This window comes from Gastrolobium bilobum, unplaced genomic scaffold (assembly GCF_033153095.1).
Source record: "Gastrolobium bilobum isolate Gb01-03AN ecotype WA unplaced genomic scaffold, APGP_CSIRO_Gbil_v1 utg1221, whole genome shotgun sequence".
In the NCBI taxonomy this organism is placed as follows: domain Eukaryota; kingdom Viridiplantae; phylum Streptophyta; class Magnoliopsida; order Fabales; family Fabaceae; genus Gastrolobium; species Gastrolobium bilobum.
The window spans coordinates 2,712,956-2,735,187 of record NW_026897257.1 but is presented as its reverse complement, the minus strand read 5'-3'; the positions used below and the strand labels follow the sequence as shown (position 1 = coordinate 2,735,187).

The following is a 22,232-nucleotide window of genomic DNA, read 5'->3' as shown; positions in this document are numbered from 1 at the left end:
TTCCATGGATTGTTTATGTACAAATTAAGTCTAACAACATATTCACATTATAACTTTGTGTACTGGACATTTGCATCATTTGTAACAAATATAACGTATAACTGAATCATATGTGCATAGATCCCTCATCCCCTAGAACCAAATAGAGTGTAGAGCGGCCTTTAAAATGGCAATGGAAATCACACTTCAGAACACCATGCATGAGCTAGAACTGTACATATAACATGCAGATGCAGTATTTGACACTAGTGTCCAAGGACCAAGTCTAGTAGCGTAAACTGGAATATAGGTCTTGAAGACTGGTGTACAATGGTTGAGCAGCCTTTGGCCTATCCACCATCCCCAGTAGAATGTCATGTGTGGTGAGATAAGGATCACCATAAAAGCGCAAATTGGTATCCATCCTGGTTGCAACTATATTCCCTTCCAATGACACTCCCACAAATGCACCTACAGTTTGGCAACATTCCGTGTTGTCAGCTATACTTTCGAACATTATTCTACCACAAACATCAACCACGGGAATAAATAAGAAATAATGATAAAAACAAGGTAGTAGGCGCAAGCAGACAACAATAATGAGCTTGTTAGTTGTTAGTATTACATTATGGGAGTTACTATGGTACCAATGTTTTTTCCTGAGAATCAGTTCCATTCATTACAAACAAGGAGATTGGAAGACCAGGTTATGCTTTCAGAGAATACCAAGGACAATGGTAGGCCATTGTCACAAAGAACTATCTGAAGGTTTTGCAGATTCAAACACTGTATATTTAAAAAGACAAACTATTGACACTATAATTTGCTGCAATAAAGGTAAAGCTTCAACAAATTCCTTCAGTCCATTATGCCGCACATGATTCTTGTTTCCTTATTACTTGATTTCTAGGTTAGTCTATTATCAATATAAGCACGTTGTTACATTAAATGGCCTTGACTACATATTAGATCAGATGTTGAAACTACTCAATTTGAAAGCCATAGCTTGTATGCTAACATGGTAAAATAATTAATAGCCCAAATATGTGCGTGCATTTAAATGAACTGAAATTAAAAATGCCTTTGGTATTTCATGCAAAAAGAAGATCCGCAGATATGCAATAAAATTCATTATAACTACCTTTACTACAACTGTAAGTATAACACATGCCAGACCCTCTGTCACCAGCACGAACATCCGCCTCAAGTACTCTCCCAACCGGCCCCGCTGCAGCACTACAACCCGCACCAAGAGAAAAATGCAGGCGACTGCAGAACGTCTTCACAGCTTTCATATCATGAAGAACAATTATAAAATCCATAAGTTCACCACCAATCTGGGAATAGAGGATAAGCACATATTTATCAGTCAAAAATAAATTCATATCGAAGTCAACACAATAATGTATGCTCAGAAATTTTTTTTTCCCTCTACTCAGTTCCTATTATTCGGGTCATATTTAATTAATTGATAGCTTGGAAATGGTTATCACGAATGCAAGACTGTTCCATACAAAATAAGGTCACAGAAATAATATTCATGTCATTCATAATGGCTCCACCTCCATTCATTATCTACTTTCTCCAATTATTCAATTAAACCAAAAAATTAAGCATAACAATAATGATATAATTCTACACATGAACTAAACCGCATATATTCTCCTCACCTGAGCACCCCATCCTAAACCCAGGGAGAATAGAGCTGACGGTGCAGACCATGATCCATCTGATCTTCGAGCAACAACCAAACCAGTACCCAGTTTGTAAGAGACCAGTGCACCAGCTTTGGCAACTGTTAAAATTGCTAGGCCTTTGGCACTTTTAAGAACAGCTAAAGGGATGGACTTCTCAGGATTGGATTTGGCCACCTGCCCATACAAAAAGTATTTCACATAAAAGTAGTAAAGGCTCATATTCTGAATAACTCATATCTAGATACTTGATGGATACATTAATAAAGAAGTCGACTTAGAAATTTTGATCCAGAACATTACTATTAATTAACTATTATTCAGATATAACACTTAAAGCAATTACTTCTTAATTTGTAGCATTGGCAACCTCCCATTCAAACACATAAAATAGAAGCACTAAAGCAATTTTACCATTGGAACACGACAAGAAGACACTTGCTCAGTGAAAACATAAATGAAATCACAAAAACAAACAAACCTGACAGTAGTTTCTCAATGTATTAGATGCTTTATATATCTCATGCTCCATTGATAAACCAATAGGAAGATTAAGCCACCCTCTAGCACAAGTCCAATCCATGACATCATGCTTAGCAACCTGCACAGCATTGCTCATGGTGTTGATTAGAACACCTTGTAAAGGATCAAGCCTATCATAGCAGGCATCGCAAACCCTCTGAGGATTCCTTTCCCTGAACCTAACAGGCAATAAACACCGGCCCTTTGTACATGTTCGACAGAAAATCCCTCCACAAAACCGGCAATGATGTCTACCACGGGTAAGTGCAGTAAAAGGAGAGGTACACTGCATACAAACAGTAGTAGAACTATCAGGGAGCCACTCAGGGGGTTCAGCTTCCAAGACCTCCTTGTAAGAATTATAATCAGTCCCATTTGGCTGAAAAAGGGGCGGTGCACTCGGCGTGTATACCGAAGAATCAAGGAAAACATCTCCATTCTTTCCAGAGCCAAGAAATGACACATCTGAAATTGGGAACTCTTGGTTTGCAGTAATCTTTGGAGCCTTGTTTCTTCCAGTCAGAATAGCAAAGATCCCAGAAAGCACATTCTTCAAGTTCACCTCTGGAGGCATGTTAGAGGGGATTATACCACGAGCATCATCATCAGATTCATAACCTCCATCAAACAAATCATCATCCTCAGAAGGGAAATGATACAAGATCTCTTGCTTTGAGGACTTTGAGCCTAATGAGTCACACTTTGGCTGATACCATGTAGACTCACCATAGTGATTCATAGCATCGTAGACAAAGTTGGTGTTCTCCTTTTCTAACTTAGAAAGTGAAGAATACGCAACTCTACCATCCGAGGCTGCCATTCACCAACCAAACTATACTGCATGAACTTAAATCGAGCAATCCGAAACTGTAATCAAAAGTTTCAAAGTTACAAACTTTATTGGAGGGGCACCAGGAAGAGATAGCAAATCAGCAAGTGGAAACAACTTAAAAAAGAAAAAAAAGCGATTATCAAACATTTTAAAAAGGAAGGAGGAAAAAATTCAACCGGGGCATCAAAAGTTTAGGGAAACCTTATGCTAAGCATCGAATGGCATGCAGAAAAATCAATCGCGCAAAGAGAATACGATAAATTATCAAGAAAGAAGCTCGCGGGGGATGTGAAACTAGGGTTTCAATGAATAACCAAAAAGGGATTAAGCATGAAGGACTAGAAGTAAAAGAACAATAGATAATAATAACCTTAAATTGGAAAGGTGAAGCTGCAAAGCTTGATTGAGTTGAAGCAAATTGGGAATTGAATCGCTGTTGCACCAAATCGAAGCGGAAGGGCAAATACGATATTGAGAGAGAAATGAACAAGAAACCAACGAAGCGTGACAACCTCAAAAAAAATTGTTATGTTGGAATTGGATTGTCAGATAATTTACCTGCAATGACCAATTTAGTCAAATATTTGGCATTTATTGTAAATTTGAACGACGTCGTTGAGACGGAAAGGATGTGCTTGCTTGACTTACAAACATTGTCATGTTACGAGCCACCATCATCTAATCTAAGCTGTTCACTTTCATGTCCCGTCGTTCGGTCGTTCAACGAATATAAATGATCCAAATCAATAAATTTGTGCCCTTGAAATCAATATTGAGATATATAGTAATTTCAGTGTGTTTTTTTTTCATTTTTCTTTTCAAATTAGTATTTCTATTTTTGCTATAAATAAGATAAATTTATTTGCGAATAATTAACACTATGTGTACTTGGCAATTTCATTATTTAATGGCGGAGTGGGCTTACAATTTTAAAATTTATATTAATTTAGACAAGACAATATAATAATGGATTGATAAGTAATTACATTTAAAAAAATCTTCAAATTTTACTCATATATAAAAAAAATAAAGACAATTAACTTATGTTACACTATTTTTTTTTCTTTTAAATATGAATATAATCAAAAACAAAAAATTTGCAATTTGCAAACGTGACGGAAGCAATCTCAGGCCCAACTCCACCGTTAACTATGTCCTTACGGAATATCCTCAGAATGCAATTTATTATCTTTATCATATAAATTAAGGGTAAAAGTTTTTTTCGGAGATAAGTTATCTTCAGTAAGTTCAAAATGATGTCATTTTGGAGTGAAAATCAAAGTATTTTATAATTTTAATATATTGCAAGATTATATTAGTCTTTATCATTATAATATTTTAATCTTATAATCTCAAAACGACATCGTTTTGAGCTCACTGGAGATAACTTTATCTCCGGTGACTCGTACTTTTCCCATAAACTAAATCACACGATGATGTGTTATGAAAAAACCAAAAAAACAAGTCTTATTACTCCTAAAATATAAAGCAATATTGAAGCTATATTTCAATATTTAAAAGTATGGTATGGACTAAAATAAAAATAATAATCATATTGTTGCTTTAAAAGATTTACAATAAAATAAAAAATTTCATTCTATTATTTAGAATGTAAATAAAATAAAAATAATAATAAATAATATGGGTAAAATATTTCTCCGATCACTGGAAATAAGTTATCTCTAGTAATCCTCAAAATTACGTCGTTTTAAATTAATGAAATATATTTATATAATTTTGCTTAATTTTTTATCATATAAATTTTTGTTTGATATTTGTCCTTTTAAAAGATATAAATTATGTCATTTTAATATAGAGATAGACACAAGAAATAGAAATCATGGAAGAAAAGTGTGTGGCTTTTTTAATTAAAAATTTAAATAAAAAAAATTATTTTGTGTCTATCTCGGTCTTAAAATGACATAATTTTATTTCATTTAAAATGACAAATATTTTTTCTATTATTTTTACTAAAATGTCCTTTATTAATTTTCTTAAAGTTACGAAAACATCATTCATCAATTCAAAATGACATAGGTTTAGGGGTCACCGGAGACAAGTTATCTCAAAGTGATTGGATAAATGCTTTACTCATAATATTATAATATCCTTTAAATTGAAAAAGAAGAAAAAAGTATTAAATCAAATAAAATGAAAATCTTATTTGTAACAATTGAATTATTTGTATACTATATTAGAACTTATAATAATTCATCACTCTATTTTCTAATAAAATTAAGATGTAAGTTAAAATTAACGGACATGTTATAAATATTAATATAAAATTATTAACTCATCACTTTATTTTTCTACCTATCTTTGTCTATTATACTAAAAAGTTATTAAATCAGAATCTTAATTAACATTTATTTTTTTATCTTCTCTTTAGCTTTCGATCTAACAGTATTATAAAATGATAGATAAAGATAGATAAGAAAATAATAAATAAAATAACCTATCAGAGATGAAATTGAAATCTTTTTCACGAGCATATTTAATTTCTCCCTCAACCGGAAGTTTCATGTCATCTCTATGACACTTGCAGATGCTGTACAAATCAATCAATTATTATTAGCATAAGAAGATCGGCAAAGTTTTTATTATCAAGTTTGTGTTCATAACAGCCTAATTCAATGTTTTCGATAAATGATAATATATATGAGTTAGAATATTTTTATTACCCATTTTTTTACTATCACTTCACTACCACTCTCATCATTATTGGATTAGATAAAAAGTTGAATGAAGAGAGAGAGAAAAAATATCTTTTGAATTCAATGGTGATTAAAGTGGTAGTGGAGTGGTAGTAGAAAAAATGGGTAGTAAGAATATCCTACATCAATATATATATATATATGAGAAAAATATTTCAGCAGTTAATGCGATAAATTATCTGCATTTCTTCCCAAAATAACGTCATTTTGAAATTGAAATATTAAAAAATTATAATTATAAAGACTACAATAATCCTGAAATAAATTGAAATTACAAAAATATTATGATTTTCGTCCCAAAATGACATCACATTGGACTTACTGTAGATAACTTATATGCAGTAACTGCAGAAAAATGAATTATATATATATCATTTTTTTTACAGTCAATGTAGATAACTTATTTACATTGTGCCCAAAACGACGTCGTTTTGAGGCGGAAATCAAGGTATTTTTGTAATTATAATTTATTAGAGGGTTATAATAGTCATTTTCATTATAATTTTTTAATTTTTCAACTCAAAACGACGTCATTTTGAGAGCGAATGTAGATAACTTATCTACATTCCCTTTAGAAACATTAAATCATATATATATATATGTGTGTGGGGGGGGGGGTTACATTTCTACCGTGACTGTACGTGCAGCAATCAAGGTTGTTAAAATCGAGATATTAAGTAAAATCGGAAGGGGACTAAAAAATCGTAAAACGTAAAATCGTAATGTAAAAAAATCGTAAAAAATAGTAAAAGCGTTTGGAATATTGATAAAATCATTTTGATGAAAAAAATCGTAAAAACACAAAATCGTAGTGATAAATCGAGATTTTAACCACTATGGCAGCAATCAAATACTTGCCATATATATACTTGAAAACATTAAATGCGGAAAATCATAACCATACAAAGGATGAAAGTATTAAACGTGGAAAAATATAATCATACACCTATCGTTGTTGTACGTAAAGCGGCTATAAAAATGATTTTTTTTATATTATATATATATATATATATATATATAGATTTAAAAAGAACTCCAAAGATTTTGATAAATGTACCTTTTTTTGGTATCAATTAATTAATTTTTTTATATTTCCCTGTTTGTTTATCTATTAATCACTTATCGGGTTAAGGCAGTAAGAGTATAGTAGTGACCAAATTATTCCTATCAAATTCTTATCGATTAATCAACTTTTCTGTCAAACTATTTTATTTTTAAAATGATTTTAATAAGGAATCTCCATCAATCTAATCTATTTTTAAAAATTAATTAATTCACATTAAAAATAAAAATTATTTGATTCTCCAACACACTAAACCAGTATATATAGTTAGTAAATTCAAAGCACAAAAAAGTAGAAGATAGGTACTTGATAGGAAGATAAATTATAGAAATAAGCATTTTGTGGGCAACGTGGAGTTCATATGGACTATTTTCTCAGCGAAAAATGATGGAATTGGTTAAGATAATCTTAAATTATCAAGTAAAAATATATTACAATCATTCTTAATTCTTAATGATTCTTAAAGTGGCAAGAATCCAGTAAAATATTTTGTTGATATTTCATTTTGCAATATTTTGTACTGTGTCACGTAAAGTCTATATAAATAATTGCGTGCTCTTTCAAACGGAAATAAATAAATTGAAATAATAGTAATTATAAAAAAAGAAAAAAAAATAAAATAATAATAATTATAATGAAAAATTCTTATTTGAAGAGATATTGTTCCAAGAAACGGGAAATAATGTAATGATTTTAATGAGCATTACGAGCATAAGAATCATTTGGTAAGATTATATGTAGAATAACGTTACAAGAGGTAAAATAATTAAATATATTAAAAGTAAAAGAAATATATTCATAGTGTCAAAATCAAAATTTCATTCCACAGTACTTTGTAGTTTGTACATGTCTTAGACTAAAAATATGCAAAGACTTATCATATTATATGCATGAAAAGAAATTAATTAATTAAAATAATAGTGATTATTATACTTTATACATTTAAAATTTATTATATTTTTAACATAATTCAAATTATGCACATGCTATATAATTTAGTAAGTCCTATAAAAAAATTAACAAATTATAAAATAATATTATTTCACCATTGTTGATAAATGAAATTTATTTATAAAGTGAAAAGGAAAACAATTATGAGTTTTGTTTTTTTGGTATGAGTTTCAAATTAACTAACTATTTCATTGATTGAAAAGAATAAATTATCCGGTTTGAAAAATAACTGAAATAAAATATTAAAAAAATTAACCAATGGATTTTGAAATAAAATAACTGAAAAAGTTAATTTTTCAAATAACACTGAAAATAAAAACACCTCCCTAAACAATTAATGTTAATTATGATATTGATGAGATTTCTTGCTATGTCAGTTTCACAATAGACAACTTCATCACCGTAAAGCTAATTTTCATAAGATTATAATTTTTGATTCGGGTATTTAAATCAGATGATTTTTTTTATTTGACATAATTTTTAGAGATCTGCTGAATGACACCTTATTTGACATATTTTATCTCTTACAAAATTTGTAACAATAGTTCCACAATTACAAGATTATTTAAATCCAGACGATACTGAGTTCTTTCTGAACCAACATCATGAATTGCCGCATATGTCATCTTTTGGATTTAAACGCTCTTGTGATTGTGATATCATTATTACAAATTAGAACTATGTCTATGGTAGATAAAATATGTCAAATGACGTGGCATTGCATAAATAATAATGCTGAAGCAATAATCAATTGGCTAAACAGAAATAAGAACGAACATAAGAATCGCGAGAAAATATTATTTCTTTTTTCTTAATTTTATTTAATCAAAAATAACCAAATAACAATAGAGTTGTTCAAGCCTTAAATAGACAAAAATAAAATAACAAAAAAAGTAAATAACTATAATCATGTAAGTAGATAACGCACAATCAAGGCAAACTCAAATATAATCTAAAATAATAACATGCAAAATAAAAACAATCATCTAATTCGTAACTAAGTTTCACGGTATATCATTGACGGGACATTAGTTTGAAGGTTTTGTATCTATTATTTAACATGACCACAACAACTTTCCTACACACACAACATTTTGTGGGACCCACAATTTTTGAAACCAAAAAAAAAAAAAAAACTCTGGCACGCAAAACGAATCTCTATAACATAACACAATCATTTTTCCTACAACATAACTCTTATTAAACCTTAGTTTGAAAAAACTAAACTTATCTAATCAATTTTAATTGGACAATTTTTTTGCCCAAAAGTCATAGAACGGTATTTTTTTTTCCTTTTAGATAAACGATTTTTAAAAAAATTTATTCCAAATGTGTGGACAGAGGATGAGAGGAGTCACACATTAAAATTTAATTTATTATATTACAAAAAAAAAAATTTAATTTATTTTTTGGATTTGATATTGTGGTTTTGATTTGTTTTATTATTCTCCGTTGGGAAAGAAATCAGATTTTTTTTTAAATCAATATTAAAAAAATTGAATCAATTATTAATGCACCACGTCCAGAATCTCCCTCCTTTTTATTTTTTACCAGTTTCTCTGCTTGATCTTCTGCATGATCTTCTCCTCGTCCCTCCCAGGTAAAGATTCCATTTTGAAAATACCCATGTTGTGTTTCTCTGCATGCGAGTGTACTACTATAAATTCCATTCATTAGCACATAAAAATTTGCAAAGTTTCCTCCTGGGATGACAAATTTTCGATATATATAGTAGCTTGGAGGGAGGATGAGTTGGTCGTTTTTGGTTATAGCATATAGGTATAGCAGCAACAGAGGGTGGTGGGTTTCTTGTTGGAGAAGGTGGTGGAGCTGAAATTATGAAGAAAGATAAATAATTTTGAATCAATTTTGAGAGATAATGTTGTATTTGAAGCAGCCTAGAGTTCACGAAATGAGTTTGTATTTTTGGGTTGTGGGCTTTTTGCATTGTGAGGATTCTGAATGTTGGTAAATTTGGCACTATTTCCATGAAAATTTGGTAATTTGCCTGAGCCTGAGGCTGGGGGATCTGAATATCACTAATAAAGTCATGGCTTCGTCAGAGAATGAACCTTTTCACTCTTCTTCTGCCTCTTACGATACTCCTCCTCCTTTCCATGTCTTTATGCATAAATTTACGCTATATAAGACTCAATCGGTATTGTTTTTTTTTTTTTTTCCCTTTCTTCCACTGTTGTGCAACTTTTGTGCAACTTTATTATAATTTCCTCTCTACTAATGTTATTGGGAGATCTCTTTGATTTTGTCATGTGATTAGCTCATTCTATGGTGTAGAAATATAAATGTTAATAATTTTTAACGGGTAGGTTATATTTACAAATTTTTTGTTTATAAATTTTTTGTTTACAAACTACACTATATATTTCCGAGAATGTATTTCTAACCGAGTCTATTTCTGGGAATACATTTTTGAGTTTGTAAACAAAAAGTTATTAAATATAACCTTTTCCATTTTTAATATCCAATGCAGGTTTAAACAATGTTCTTGTTTCTTGTTCATATTCATATAGTGATAACATGTTTTAGCGCATTTATTATCCTAGTTATACACCATTAATCATCTCAAAGTTCGCTCTTATTTTGATATTGCAATGTTGGAATTTTTAGAAGAAACATGAAACAGCTAGTCATCCAATGCATTGGATTTCTTGCATGATAGACTGCAATATATGTTTTGAACTTCCTTATATTCGTTGTTTTATAATACAATTACAAGAATCAGTTTGGCAAAGTAGGAAGAACTATATTTTGTAGCCTCATTTCATGTTTTGATTAAGTTCTAACTCTTATCCTCTTATATGTGGATTTTGCATTTCTGAAATGCATCAGAATGAAATTTTTATGTCTCTGCGCTTGAGCATCTATGTGGGTGCTTCCTAGTGTGTGTGTCTTTTTTTAATAGAAGTGGGATTTGTCATATATCTTAACTTTGAAAGTGGGTCTTCTGCTTGATCTGTTCATGCTTTAGATGTTTGACTGTATGGATTATCATCTCTGCGTAAACTAATATGTATATTAAACTTGGGGTATCCCATTTGAGAAATTTTGAGTTACAAGATTGGATGCTTTGTTGGTGTTGCAGTGTTTATCATGCATTTTTTTTATATAAAATATTTTTACCTTGTGCAATTTTTTTTTATTTTTTATTCCACAGAACTTTTACATGATAGGAAGGAACAAGAGCAGGACATATTGGAGAGTACTAACTATTGTCCGACTAGATCCTTCTGAGCTAAACTTGCGTGAAGATCCCACCACATATACAGAAAGTGAATGTTCGGATCTTTTGAGGCCGGTACATGAGGGGAACAAGCCCACAGGTGGACTGAAATTTGTTACAACTTGTTATGGAATTGTTGGTATGTAAACTCATAGTGTCTTGTCCAGTTGCCTGTTGACAAATTATCAGTCGTTATGGTGTTATTCTGCTTTTAGGGTTCATCAAATTTTTGGGGCCTTGCTACATGAGTACATGTTGCTTATCACGAAAAGAAGGAAAATTGGTGCAATCTGTGGCCATACAGTATATGCTGTCTCGAAGAGTGAGATGATTCCATTGCCAAATTCGTCGGTTCAGATTAACATCATCAATTCTAAAAATGAAAACAGGTCTTAACAATTTCGCATGTTGTATCGATTGTACTTTATATAAATACATTATTTTTTTATTTTCATTTTGAATGCTGATCTCTTTCCACTGTTTCCTTTAACTGTTTGAAATAAAAAAATCAATTCAGTTTTGTTCTTTTTTAAATGGATTTCTAACGATCTTCTAGTTTATCACCTTTTATCCTATTTTTAAGTTATTTTCATTCTCCTCTAGTCATAAAAATTTATAGTTAATATAAAAATTAGTGGAAATCTCGTGTTAAAATTATTTTGATTTCATCCCTTCTGTTTGACTCAAATATAAAAATTACATGTTTAACAAGTACACAAATTTGTTGAGGATAGCTCGATTTTGATTAGACTTTGTTTATGGTATAATTTGGAAGTGCTAGGTGGTTCCTAATCTTAATGCCATCTTTGAATTTAAAGACAATATCTTGGCCATATTTCAAATTTTATTGTTCTTTCAGATTGTGTTAATTATATTATTTTTTTCATTGATTGTTTAGGTACAAGAAACTCCTATGCACGGTTGACCTTACAAAGGACTTCTTTTTCAGCTACTCATACCACATTATGCGTAGTCTTCAAAGGAACTTGTGTGATATTGAGACAGGCCTTGACCTTTACGAGAACATGTTTGTCTGGAATGAGTTCTTAACTCAGAGGAATTAGGAATCACCTCCAGAATAATATTTGGACAGTTGCGCTAGTGTATGGCTTTTTTAAACAGGTGAAGATAAATGGCTATTGAAATTCCATTGGATAATGTATTCTTTGATTGATTAATCTCATGAAGTATGTGGCTTATTTACAATTTACTAGTATTTTCTGCTCAGTTGAAGTAGTTTTGTCATCATATAGTTGAATATCTGATATCTATCTGGTGGCTTTGTTAGGACACACTAATGATATCTGGACGAGAGTTTATACTTACGCTCATTGCGAGACGATCGCGTCATTTTGCTGGCACTAGGTTTGTAAATTTCCTCGTGTTTTCTTTCCAAACACATTAAATGTATTGATTCATTTTCGAATGTGATTATGTTCCGTCTTTGCTCCATTTGGTTATACATCAGATTTATAATTTGACTATGTCATTGCAAACTTAGCTAGTCAGCTAGTCTATTAAGTGCCTTCTCTGGTAATTGTATCCTTCTTGTGCTGAGGATGTGATACTTATATAGTTATACTCCAATCATTTTTTGGTATTTTCTAGTTGTTTTGAATTGTCACTTTAACTTTGCAGTATGAATGTAGATTATATGATAGGGAATGTCACATAGAATAATCTATCTTTCATGTTCTGATAATGGTATGTATCCCTGTTTTACATTTGTGTTGATAGAAAAGTGAAGAGGTAGGCTAAACATAAGCTTTTTAGTATATAAAATGTTAGCTTTACAAAGTTGATCAGGAGTGAAAACTTGAGAGCAATCATTATGCAAGATTTTATAGCTTTGTAATGAAATATATATATAGGCAAAACTAGCCAGGATCCGCACGGATACGGCACCGGATCCTTGTTTTTTTTTTTTTTTTTAAAACGCCGTGGGGTCCACTTTTCTGTGTCAGCTGTAGAGAGTGTTATCTACGGCGGCTGCAGAAATGATAAGCCCATATATATATATATATATATATGAGAGAGAGAAGGGGAGTGCAGGCAATACAATCTTGAAAATTTGAAGGATGATTTTGGTGGCAAATGTTTATAGTCAGAATGTATGGATACATATGTGCAATGATGTTGTGCACAATTTATGGTTTCATTTATTTGATTATTATGTGAAGGTATTTGAGGCGAGGTGTTAATGAGAAGGGCAGAGTAGCCAATGATGTTGAGACAGAACAAATAGTTTTTGAGGATGTTCCCGAAGGTCTTCCCATCCAAATAAGCTCTATCACTCAGAACCGTGGTTCAATCCCTCTTTCCTGGTCACAGGAAACTTCACGTCTAAATATCAAACCAGATATCATACGTATGTCTTTTCTGTCTCACAAATATTGCAACATTTTCTCATACCATCTCTATTTTGATGTGTTGGTGTAATGGTGTTCATATGTTTGCTTATAAAATCACTTGTTCTTTGCCAGTGTCAAAGAAGGATCCAAATTATGAAGCCACAAGACTTCACTTTGAAAATCTTGTCAAAAGATATGGGAATCCCATAATAATTTTGAATTTAATTAAGGTAATTTTTTTATTTTTTATTTTTATGAAAATAATGAACTTATTTCTCCCCATTTAGCATATGTTGTCATGAATCAACTATTCTAAAAGCTTAAATTGTTAGATGAAGATACACAAATAATTTTATATTACATCTCTAATAACATCTCTAAGAGAATGATGCATAATAGATTTGGATGATTTGTGATATTTTAGGGATAATTGTGTTTCCTTACCTTATTTTTGGAGATTTTATCTTATCTTTAAGAAGTTATTGTTCCATTGTTTAATTAGGATTACTAGTTTGTATTATTATAAATAGCACTATTGGATTCTTAGTATTTAGTATCACATCATAATATAATATATTGTAGCAATTTAATCTATTATTAATTTGTGTCTTTATTTTCTCCTTTCTTAAATTATATAAGACTCTATAGGCTGATTGATAATTTTTTTTCTAAAAAAAATAATTAACAGTCCCATGAGAAAAAACCGCGTGAGTCCATACTCTGTTCAGAGTTTGCTAATGCCACAGATTTCATTAATAAAGATTTATCTGAGGAGTGCAGGCTTAGGTTCCTTCACTGGGATCTGCACAAACATTTTCAGAGGTACTTTTTTTTTTTAAATTATGTAATTCTATCCTTCTTAGCAAATTATAATGTATGTTTTGAGTAAGCTGATTCAAGAGTATGCTTTATATTCTACTTCCGGCAAAACTACGAATGTATTGCTGTTCCTAGGCAGAGAGGCATCAAATGCTTTGATGTTAACAGGTTTTTTCTATTGTCAAGTGACGCCAGCCTCGAGACCAGAAGACTATCTAAATTGGCCACCTACAGAGTAAGGTTTTCATGTTGTTTCAAATCTTCAATTACTTTTTTCAACATTTCATGGATTCACTGTGTACACTTAAAACTTGTATATAATGTCTTAAGAAAAAAAATAAGAACAATGATATAAACTTTGCCAAAGAATAAACTGATGATATTAATATATAAGTAGTTTATGCTTGATGGAGAGGGAGATATCTAAAGTTCATCCACTGTCATTTCTTGTTTATTGATTGCTAAGTTTTGCCTGCAGCACTACTGATAAGGAAAGCTTTTCGTCTACTAGACATGTCAATGATGATAATGAGGATGCTAATAATTCAGAGGGAAAACCAAGCGAAGGAAATATTATTGTCAATGGAAATCATTCTGTCAAATCATCCATGTTGCAGAAGGGGGTCCCAAGGACCAATTGCGTAGACTGCTTGGATCGCACAAATGTTGCACAATATGCATATGGGTTGGCTGCTCTTGGCCACCAGCTTCATTCCGTGGGAGTTATTGACCTCCCTATATCCTGTAGCTGATGATTTGATGAAGTTTTACGAGCAGATGGGTGACATACTTGCACATCAGTATGGTGGTTCTGCTGCTCACAACAAGGTGATTTGTCGCTCTGAGCCTTGTTACAATTACATTAGCTTACAGATACTAATGTAGCTTGGGAACTGACATTTTTGCTACATCATTTTCTCTTTTAATTACCTTTGAAGTCAATTATTATTTTTAAAATATCGTCATTTGGTTTAAACTTTGTGAAGGTAAGATAATTATCAATCATTTAATTTTTTTTGTTGGAAAACCTTGTGCACCGGGTTTTGCCCTTATAAAAAAAAATTAAAAAATTGGGATAAAGAAAGGAGACCTCTTTATTAACCACGCACTCAAAAATTTTCAGGGGTTAATCACAGTTCATAGCTATCTAATTATGTTTTCTGAGCTGCATGGCATGTAATGGCCTTTTTTAGCTTTTTAGTTGGTACTGTGAGAATGGACTCATTTCTGTATTGCTTCCAATTATCAGTTTTAGAGAACATTGATAAATATGTCTTAGTGACTACCACTAATTACCTTATGCATAATGTAGGGCATTAAAGTTAATTTTACTTGAATGAGAATGGGATTAACCAACTGAGGGGCTTTCCAGTCTTTAGATTCTTCTTTATTTCTTGCCTGTTATATTCCACTTTTCTGTTAAGTGGGCAGAGTACCTGTGGTCATGAGATTTTTCTGTTGAAATTTTTTATGGGGTAATATTTGTGTTCTTTATCCTTTTCTGATGGTCTTTTTTCAACTTCTATATAGATATTCTGTGAGAGGAGAGGCCAGTGGAGAGCTGCAACACAATCTCAGGAATTTTTTAGGATTCTGCAACGCTATTACAGCAATGCATACATGGATGCTGAGAAGCAAGATGCAATTAATGTGTATGTGTTTCAGTAATGCACTTTCTTATTTTTCTCTGCCCCTCTGTGTTATATTATTTCCAGTGGTTGGATTTATAGCATGTCTGCTATCTGGTTGTTTGTTTTATTTTCCTTTCTCTGTCTCTATCTCTCTTATTGGGAGCTTTTGTTTTGGATAAGAATTTTTTTAAATATAAAGACGGATAACACAGTAAGATTAGGAATTCTTCTCAAAGACAGCAAAACAGCAATAATGCAGCAGTGTTTTCCAATCCCTCTACATGTCTTGCTGTTCTCTGGCATTTTAGCAACTTTGGTCATTCTATTTTTGGCAGCTGTACTTTTGTGTTTTGTGATATATTTTCTGTTGTAAATATGCCTCTGTGGTATTAACTGATTATTCTTTTCTATTAATCATGAGATGATCTTTCTGTTTCAGATTCCTGGGGCATTTTCAGCCACAACAGGGTAAGCCTGCTGTATGGGAATTGGGTTCAGATCAGCACCATGATGCAGGGAGACATGGAGAGGACAATACAAGGTATTTGAATATAATTTATGGGGAATAGATTACCTTTTGTTTCCTAACCTTCTATGAATCTGTCCTTGATTGAAGATCTTGCATTGGGGTTTCTGTGTTTGAAATTTTTACAGTCCATCTTTCCCTTCCATATTTTCTATGGCATGATCTATGGAATAGACACCATCATTGACACTTCAAGATAACTAAATCTAAAATGAAATTTGGTGTCGGTTTAAAAGGCCTAGGGTTAAAATTGTTGTATTCAAGAGGCACCGGGAGACAGGCACCAAAAAAAGAGATATTGGGATTGGGAGAGAAGAAGGGGTGAAGAGCTAAGGTACACAACCAATAGCGGGAAGGTCATCCAGGGAAATTAATTGAAGATAACTATTTTGTTCTTAAGAAAATTTGAGTTATCCCCTTACAAAACCTTCAAAACCTTTTATATAGGATAGATCCCTTAAAACAAATCCTAACCCTTAGAATAGATCCAATCCTGGCTATCAAAAGTAACTTGAATAACAAGAAATGAAAGACAAGTAAGTAAGGCTACTAGTCATAATTGAACCCGTTGTCGGTTTGTCCTGCATCATAATGACATGACTTGGCATACGCATTTTAAAAAGTAATAAAAATGCCAAAGTATTAATACATATAAGTATGAAAACATAAGTTCATATGATAATATAGGTAGGATATACCTAGTGACTAGTGTGCGTAGGACATGTGTATCAAGTGTCAATATTAAAATGATTGCCCTTTGATCCTTATAATCTTATATTGAGGTGTGGGATAGTCAGCAGCACAATCCGTGAAGCAGCCATGAGCAGAGCACCAAAGAGAGGCCATAAACATACTCCAACCAATAATAAATAAGGGGAAAGAAACATAATTGCATGCTTTTATCTCCAACTAAATAGGCCACAGGATTGCATATACTACTCACGCTATAAAGTTTTAACCTCCTTATTCTTGTCAAAATCTTCAAACTGTATCATGAGAAGCTGCCCCATTGTGACAGCCCCAAACAGATTAATCTCTAAGAAAGTTTTCGCCTTGCAATGCAAAAAACAATGGGCTCCAAATAAAATTCTCAACTACAAATAAATGATTTTGAAGATTATGGTTTTTAATTTTTGAGAACAGGAGGGCTGGAGGGGTTCAAGACAAGCTGCAGAAAAGTGATGAGGCAAGAGACTATCAGATAGCGTGAGGAGGCTGATCATCAATCAAAGCCATCATTTGCATGGAAGATTAATGAAATCATGTTTAATTTTTTATGGTTCCCTCAGCTAATATGAACTTTAATGTTGGTCTGTCGTAGTGATGTATTTGTAGATATTTTACATAATTGTTAAGATATTAAACCATTAATGTGTTTTGATCCAATGGTTTGCATGGAAGATTAATGAAATCATGTTTAATTTTTTATGGTTCCCTCAGCTAATATGAACTTTAATGTTGGTCTGTCCTAGTGATGTATTTGTAGATATTTTACATAATTGTTAAGATATTAAACCATTAATGTGTTTTAATCCAATGGTTTAAGGTTTTGGGAGAGTTACATAATAATTGCTATCAGATATATGACCTTGCGGTAATGGTATCGTATAGAGTTCAATCATTGTTCTCTCATTCTTCTATAAAAAGTTAAATTTCAGCACAATGTTTATTGGCTTGTACATTGTCTACATTTCTAACCGTAAAAGCTTATGCCTGATGAAATGTGTTAAGATACCATTCAAATGTTATATATATATATATATATATATATATATATAAGGGTTCGATTTTTCTACAGCTACTTTACGTGATAAATTTGAAAAATAATGTAATGAATTTAATGAGTATTGCGAGCATAAGAATTATTTGGTAAGATTATAAGTAATATAATCTTACAAGAGGTAAATAATTAAATATATTATATGTAAAAGAAATATATTATAGTTTCAAAATCAACATTTCATTATGCAGTACTTTGTACATGTGTAAGACTATAAATATTCAAAGACTTACTATATTACATGCATGAAAAGAAAGAAAATTAAAATAATAATGATTACAGGACATAATTATATAAAAGAAATAATAATTATAATGAAATGATGTGTGAATGGGGGAGATGATTGAGAGATATGATTGATTTCAGTTTTGTAAAACTGTTTTTTAATTTTAAAAACAAAAAAACATGATTGATACTTGCTGTTTTGTGTAAAAAAAATTTAAAAACAGTTTTTAAATTTTAATTTTAAAAACAGAAATTACAGAACACCTTTGAGGTGTTTTTGTTCTTATTTTTTACTTTTTGTTAGGGATATAGGAAAAAAACTATCTCTTTTGCAGAAATAAAAGTATAAGTGGGACCCAAAGGTAAGAGGAGAGAGAAAAAAAAATAGTGGGACCTAACCTCTTTTTATGTGTGCAGGAGAGTTATTTATATCATGTAAAATGAGATAAACATAACCCTTTCGTTAATGGCAAAGCTGTGATTAATCGATATTCTTACTCTTGGTATGTGAACTCTGCAAATGTGACCACAGCAACGCTTCCTCTTTCGTTTTCTTTCTTCTCCTTCAACGGTGTTTGTGCTATCGTCCTCTTCCCCGTTCTGACACAAATCTCTCCACGAGGAAGGACAAAAAAACTAGCATCTAAATCGAAAAACCTTAACAGTGTTGTCACTGGACCAGAAGATTGAAACAAAGATCTCTCTCTTGGTGAATAAATAATGCTACTGAGAAGGAAGAAGATGGAGCAGCGCTGCACCTTCTTCTCCTGTTGATTTCAAAATCAAAAAATTTGTTAAACAAATGTCATATTGATCTTTAGAGTGTATTCAACTTTCAAGTCCAACCAAGAGTAACATAATAAATATTATATGTTTATCTAAAATTAGTTTAAATGGAAGTCCAAAACTTTGTCAGGGGTAAAATGAAAGTAAGGTAAAAAAAGATAAAGCATTCTTGGTGGAGATGAGTTTGTAGAATGTGTGAAGCGGTTAAGGATTGCAAGAAAGGATGCAGGCTTTGTTTCATGCTCATCATCTAGATACACTTAAATTTTATTTGTCTCACGCATCAGAAAGCAATATTGTTTTGATGAACTTTAGTTGTCTGTCAGACATAAACATGATGGATTAAGCTCTTTAAGAATGCACATGGTGTTTTAGATTTATTGAATACTTAACACATTTCACTTCTATTAGAAACTGATATAACTGAAATGCTTGAATTCATTGCTGAAACTGACATCTTTAAATAAAGACTTTGAAACCGTAAGAAAATAACAAGGGAACTACGGCAAAAAACAAACTAAACAATCAGCAGTTACAAGCTGATCCAAAATCTCCAAGAAATCATAACAAACTAACTACAGGCTAAGGATACAAAATAATACAGAATAAATACAAATAAATAGAAACTAACAAAGACTAAATTGAATTACAGTTACAGCTTTTATAGCTTTCCTAATAACTTCTAAATTTCAAACGAGGACTAAGACTTCACTTGGGTGACTCTGGTGCCTTTGCGATAGTGTAACTAAGTTCCACAGTGTTACACTAAATTAATACCTAGCTTATAGCAATGACTTTCGGGATATAACTGATTTTCTAGTGTTACACTAAATTAATACCTATCCCCTTCTTTTCCTCTTGGTTCACACTGAAACACAACTGATTTTTCTTCACTAAAACACAAAGGATGGAGTCCACCATCTTACATGTTTATTGTTTTGGTAAAGACCATTTACTACTTATTTTATTACACAAAACAGTCTAAGATTTTCTTTTATTTGAGTCAACCATATTATATATTCCTGCATGTCCTTAATTACCACCACCTTAATCGTAACCCTCTCCATGACCATAGCCTTCACCATGACCATAGCCCTGCCCGGAGCATGAGCCACCACCTACAAGAAAAATCTTAGACTGTTTTGTGTAACTTGGATGAAGGAAGCAGAGGCAGTTGAATGTGTTGGGTCAATTGTAACTTGCCAAGCAATTATCCATAATACAATTGGAATTGGAATTGGAGTTGAAGAAGAAGATAGGAAGAGGACATGGGTTGCTGATGCAGAGGAATGCAAGAAGAAAGGTTCTATTGAGACGGCCAGAGCTATATATGCTCATGCTTTGACTGTCTTCTTAACAAAGAAGAGCATATGGCTTAAAGCAGCACAACTTGAAAAGAGTCATGGAACCAGGGAATCTCTTGATGCATTACTTCGTAAAGCAGTTACCTACAGACCAAGGCTGAAGTTCTCTGGCTTATGGGTGCCAAAGAGAAGTGGCTTGCTGGAGATGTGCCTACAGCTCGTGCTATCCTCCAAGAAGCTTATGCTGCCATTCCCAATTCTGAGGAAATATAGCTTGCGGCTTTTGTTGAGATATATAGTCCCATGTTGATTGAATGGGCAATTAATATAGCTTTTATAAGGCCTTGGGCACTCCCACCCCTTGAGCTAGCTTTTGGGGTGGTGACCTCAAGGTTCTTAACATGGTATCAGACCGTCCCCCGCTTTAAAAAGTGGAATTAAAATAAATAAAAAAACACAAAAAAGGTAAACCGAAAATGGGCCTGTGCAATTTCCACGCTTCTAGCCTAAAGGGCTCTTGCGTGAGGGGCGTGTTGAGATATATAGTCTCACATTGATTGGATGGACAACTAATATAGCATTTATAAGGCCTTGGGCACTTCCACCCCTTGAGCTAGCTTGAGGAAAGGCTTGCTGAGAATGCGAGCTTGATCAGCCCAAATCGGCTTGATCACAATAAATAAGTAGTAAATGGTTTGAAAAGCCTTTCATTCACTTGCATGCAACACTAATTAACTTCATTGAACACCCCAATCTTACCAACATTTCCCATCTCTTCCTTATCCATCACTTGTTCGCTATACAGCAGGTTCACTCTCGTCATTTTATTTTATTTCTATTTGTTCGTGGATCATTCAAATCCCAAGAAAACATCTATTATTCCCTGGATGGTAAAAACATCAATCAATGGACCACATAGAAAAGAATGCTCATAAGTGTTTTCTTCATTTAATTTTGCTCCCGTTAGAATTTACTATATGAAATGTGTTAAATGAGTTTTTTAATCTGTCAAGTTGTTCCCATATGGAATGTAAACAAGATAAAAAAATGGAGAATGGATATCAGGAAAACATGAATTGGATTAATGGTATTAAGACATACCTGAAAGCTAAAATGTCATGTGTATTTGTGATTTTAATATGTATTTCACATATGTGTATTCGGGATGGGAAGGAAGTGCACACGATGCAAAAGTTTTCGTTGATTCACTAACCAATCCAAATGCACAATTTCCATGGCCATCTAGAGGTGAATATCATATTGTTGAATTTGTCTTCTGTAAATGAAGTAAATAATTTATATTCAAAACTAATGCAGGTATGTTTTATCTTGTGGATTCTGGCTATCCTTGCACCAGAGGTTTTCTTCCCCCTTTTAGAGGCGAGAGGTATCATGCACAAGAATATACTGGTCGCGGTAGACAACCAGGGAGTCGTGAAGAGTTATTCAATTATAGGCATTCATCTTTAAGAATGACAATTGAACGATGCTTTGGAGTCTTGAAGAACATATTTCCTATTTTGAAGCTAATGCCTCCATATAAACCTTCTAGGCAGCGACTCATAGTGATAGCATGTTGTGTTATTCATAATTATATACGCAGGTGGAATTTACGCGATGATTTGTTTAGAATGTGGGAAGACATGGATCCTACAGAAATAGAGGCTATGAATGAGACTTCTAACCTTGAGGAAACAAGCTTGAATGATGATAACTTGTCTAGGTTATCTGATGAAGGTGCAGCAGAAATGACAGTATATCGTGATCATATTGCAAATTGGATGTGGGCACAACGTAACAATTCTGCCGTGTAG

General features: G+C 32.2%; 1 protein-coding gene and 1 pseudogene across 1 annotated transcript; one reads left to right on the top strand and one right to left on the bottom strand.

Moving 5' to 3' along the window:
• LOC133305391 (uncharacterized) lies at nucleotides 1–3,580 on the bottom strand. The gene is made up of 5 exons (XM_061505604.1): nucleotides 3,398–3,580; nucleotides 2,155–3,062; nucleotides 1,650–1,850; nucleotides 1,121–1,316; nucleotides 1–450 (listed from the first exon to the last, which is right to left on the bottom strand). The coding sequence occupies exons 2-5, from the start codon at nucleotides 3,013–3,015 to the stop codon at nucleotides 266–268; spliced, it is 1,443 nt and encodes a 480-aa protein (XP_061361588.1). The 5' UTR covers nucleotides 3,016–3,062; nucleotides 3,398–3,580; the 3' UTR covers nucleotides 1–265.
• Nucleotides 3,581–9,829: 6,249 nt separating this feature from the next.
• LOC133305493 (phosphoinositide phosphatase SAC2-like) lies at nucleotides 9,830–22,232 on the top strand (annotated as a pseudogene).